This window comes from Heterodontus francisci, unplaced genomic scaffold, assembly GCF_036365525.1.
Source record: "Heterodontus francisci isolate sHetFra1 unplaced genomic scaffold, sHetFra1.hap1 HAP1_SCAFFOLD_237, whole genome shotgun sequence".
NCBI classification, from domain to species: domain Eukaryota; kingdom Metazoa; phylum Chordata; class Chondrichthyes; order Heterodontiformes; family Heterodontidae; genus Heterodontus; species Heterodontus francisci.
This window is the reverse complement of record NW_027141318.1, coordinates 19,021-22,186: the sequence shown is the minus strand read 5'-3', so window position 1 is coordinate 22,186 and position 3,166 is coordinate 19,021. Positions and strand designations below refer to the sequence as shown.

Sequence of the window (3,166 nt, the reverse complement as noted above, 5' to 3'; positions counted from 1 at the left end):
CTTTAGGGAGAGCAGTCACTCTTCTCCTGACCCCTTTACGAAGTTCATCTCTTTCCCTTTGCTCACTGCTCGTTATCTTTTATGATTTCTGTTCATTTACTTCCCATCCTCTTGCTCTAGACCCCCTCTTCCCATCACTAACAGCTCTAGTGTTTGTCTTTACCCCGACAGGCCATTTTCTTCTGGACCTCCAGCGGTCACCTCTTCTCCATTAACCACTGGATCTTTAAGCTGGTCTCAGTTGCTTTGTTTATTAATTAATTTAATAATTGATGTAACTGGATATTTCACGGCGCTCTTTAACTGCTCTCTGAACTCGGACTGAGTGGCCACATAAATAAATGTGTTGGTTCAGCAACTTACATTCCGTAGCATATATGCGACCTTTTCAAAGATATAAAAAGAATCATCATCTAAGAAATAACCAACATCAAAGATATATAAAATATACACCAGCCACAGAAATATGAAATTGCCAGATATGCTGAAGAGTAAAATCATGGACTTCCTTCTTCTCTCCATTTCAGAGTCACTGTGATTATCTTTCTTGCTCTGACCCCTCAGTCTCTGGCGAAGTCGACTGGTCACTAAAATGTGTCTGACCGTCAGAGCATTCAGCAACAGAATTAAAATGAACGGCAATAATGGTGTTAAAACTTTTTCAACTCTTCTCCATCCAATCCACCGAGGGTCAGTAAAATAGCTTGGCTTATTAGAACAGCGCCACTCGACATTGTCTGTTACCCATCCAGGTTCATATCTAAAGTAGATGGGAATATTTTTCAGACAGAGCAGTATGCCAGTTGTTGACAGAACCACACTCGCAGTTTTCCTGGTGCAATATTTTGATTTCAGCTTCTGGCAACAAATGGCGACAAATCGATCAAATGTGAAAGTGATGGTGAACCAAACAGAACAGTCGACGGCTGCACGGATCAGGGCATAGAGAGGGCAACACACAGAGGTGAGGTCCAGGAAATTAAATGGGAAATAAAAGTTATTGATTCTCCGGAGTATGATCTCAGTGATAATGACCAGTAGATCCGCCGTTGACATGGCCACCAGGTAACGGGTGGTGCAGGTGGAGAGTCCGCAATTTCCCTTGGACAGGATCACAATTGACACCAAATTAACTGTAAAGGAGAGAAGGGAGAAGTGGCTGTAAATTACTGGAAAATCATTCTCCGCTTCTCAACCCATGCAGGAAGGATTTTAGAACAAAAACCGTTTGGATTGGGATCGGGTCCATGACCTCAACCTGCCTCCAACACCAACACTTCCAGATTTAACAAATCCTGGACGGGGGGCTACAGCACCCCGCTCACCGGACGCTGGTCAACTAGTTAAATATAGTAATGAGGAGCCAAAGAATGGGTAGACTGGAGAACTGTAGCCGAACTCCAACCACTGCCAGTGTAGGAACCCATTCCGGACTCGAAACACTCCCTGGTGTCGAAGAAATTCCTCCCCGATTCGAACCAGTCCCACAGATAGGAGGCACTCATACGTCTTGGACCACTCTCTCTGATGTATAAATGAGTTAGATTGAAAAGGGAGTTTATTGAGTCAATGCAAATGTGATCACAGCACAGGCTTTCATTTCTACAGGAATATCATTAAAAGAAAAGTGTCATAATAATGTATTATAAAGGTGGTGATTGAACACGTAAATAATGTGTACTCTTCTGGACTACACGTGATAAAAATATCCAGGGTTATCAACAGATGCACGTATTCTTCACAAAAATAATACCATAACTGGGGGATTATAGTTATTGGGATATGTTGTGGCTCTATTCTGTCGATAAGAGAAGGATGAGTGTTGAACTAAAAGAGGCCTTTAAAATTATATAAGGTTTAGAGAGGGATAACGTGGACCTGATATTTTCATCTTTGCTGGTGACCAGTTCTGCATTTCCTGAAAATAAAATGGTCATCAATAAATGCACGATGGAATTCAGGAGAGATCTATTTACTTGTACTGCTGGGAACGTGGAATTGAGACCTCTTGGAGTAGTTGCAATGGGGGGAAAAAACATGACGAAGCGAAGTTAGTACATGAGGGAGACAGGATTGGAAGGATATACAAATAGGAATAGACGAGCTGGAATAAAGAGTGGCTCGTGAAGAGCAGGAAGACAGCCGTGATCTCGTTGCATCGAATGCCCGATTTATGTGCTGTAAGATCAGTAACTTGTCTTTTAACAAGTCACAGTCATCAGTATTTTTCATAATATTGAAGAGGATTATTTATTATTGCAGTGCACTCATGACCAAACGCTTCTCAGGACCGTGCTCGGGAAGGAAATTAATCAGCGCCTGATAGTGCTGTCAACAACTCTACTTAGAGTAAGAGTAAGATGGGGACCCGCATTGAATACAATGACAGATACTCCAGGAAATACACAGTCCCTAGTGTTACGTTGTCCACACCAGTTAGTGAGACACAATCAGTGCAGTTCCAGAGTGACAAAGACTCCCAGTTATACATGATCGCTGAGGTCAGGTGCTCCACTCCAGTTCGTGCACACACACACAGTATAATTCTACATTAACAGATAATTCCAGTAATCCTTCCCCTCTGAGATTTTCCTGTTTGAGCTCTGATTCTACAGAATACAACATTCCACATAATTCAACAACTTTACAATGTAGTGTGCCTTGAGCTTGAAACAGTTGAGACAACAGATTAAAATTGCACAGATAATACAGGAAATTAATGCAATTATATTATTGAATGTGTGTCTTTGTAACTGTAACCATTCGATATCATGTAATATAATTATTCCCATGGTAATGGGAGAAACCAGCTCGCACACAGATTTACAAACCTTCATTGAATATATACACTTACCAGGAATGCCAATTATTGCAAGGGTCACATAGAATATGTTCCTCACCCATTGAATTGGTCGGTGCATTTTCTGCTTGGAGTGATCGGTCTGTTTGTGCTGCATGTAATATCCCAGAAATAAATTCTGAGCTGACACATTCCCAGTGCATTAACTTTATGTCCTCCCGGATCTCCATGGGGATACTGTGGTTGCAAAATTGTTCTAACTTTTTTTCTTAATCTTGAACAAACAGATTACGACAGCTGTGTTAATTCCCTGTTGATGGAAAATAGTTTCCACTAAAATTGAATTGAACCAATTCCTACCTGCAA

General features: G+C 41.3%; 1 protein-coding gene across 1 annotated transcript; it reads right to left on the bottom strand.

Moving 5' to 3' along the window:
• Positions 1–351: 351 nt before the first annotated feature.
• LOC137362770 (probable G-protein coupled receptor 139) lies at positions 352–2,921 on the bottom strand. The gene is made up of 2 exons (XM_068027017.1): positions 2,855–2,921; positions 352–1,133 (listed from the first exon to the last, which is right to left on the bottom strand). The coding sequence occupies exons 1-2, from the start codon at positions 2,919–2,921 to the stop codon at positions 352–354; spliced, it is 849 nt and encodes a 282-aa protein (XP_067883118.1).
• Between the last annotated feature and the right edge of the window lie 245 nt (positions 2,922–3,166).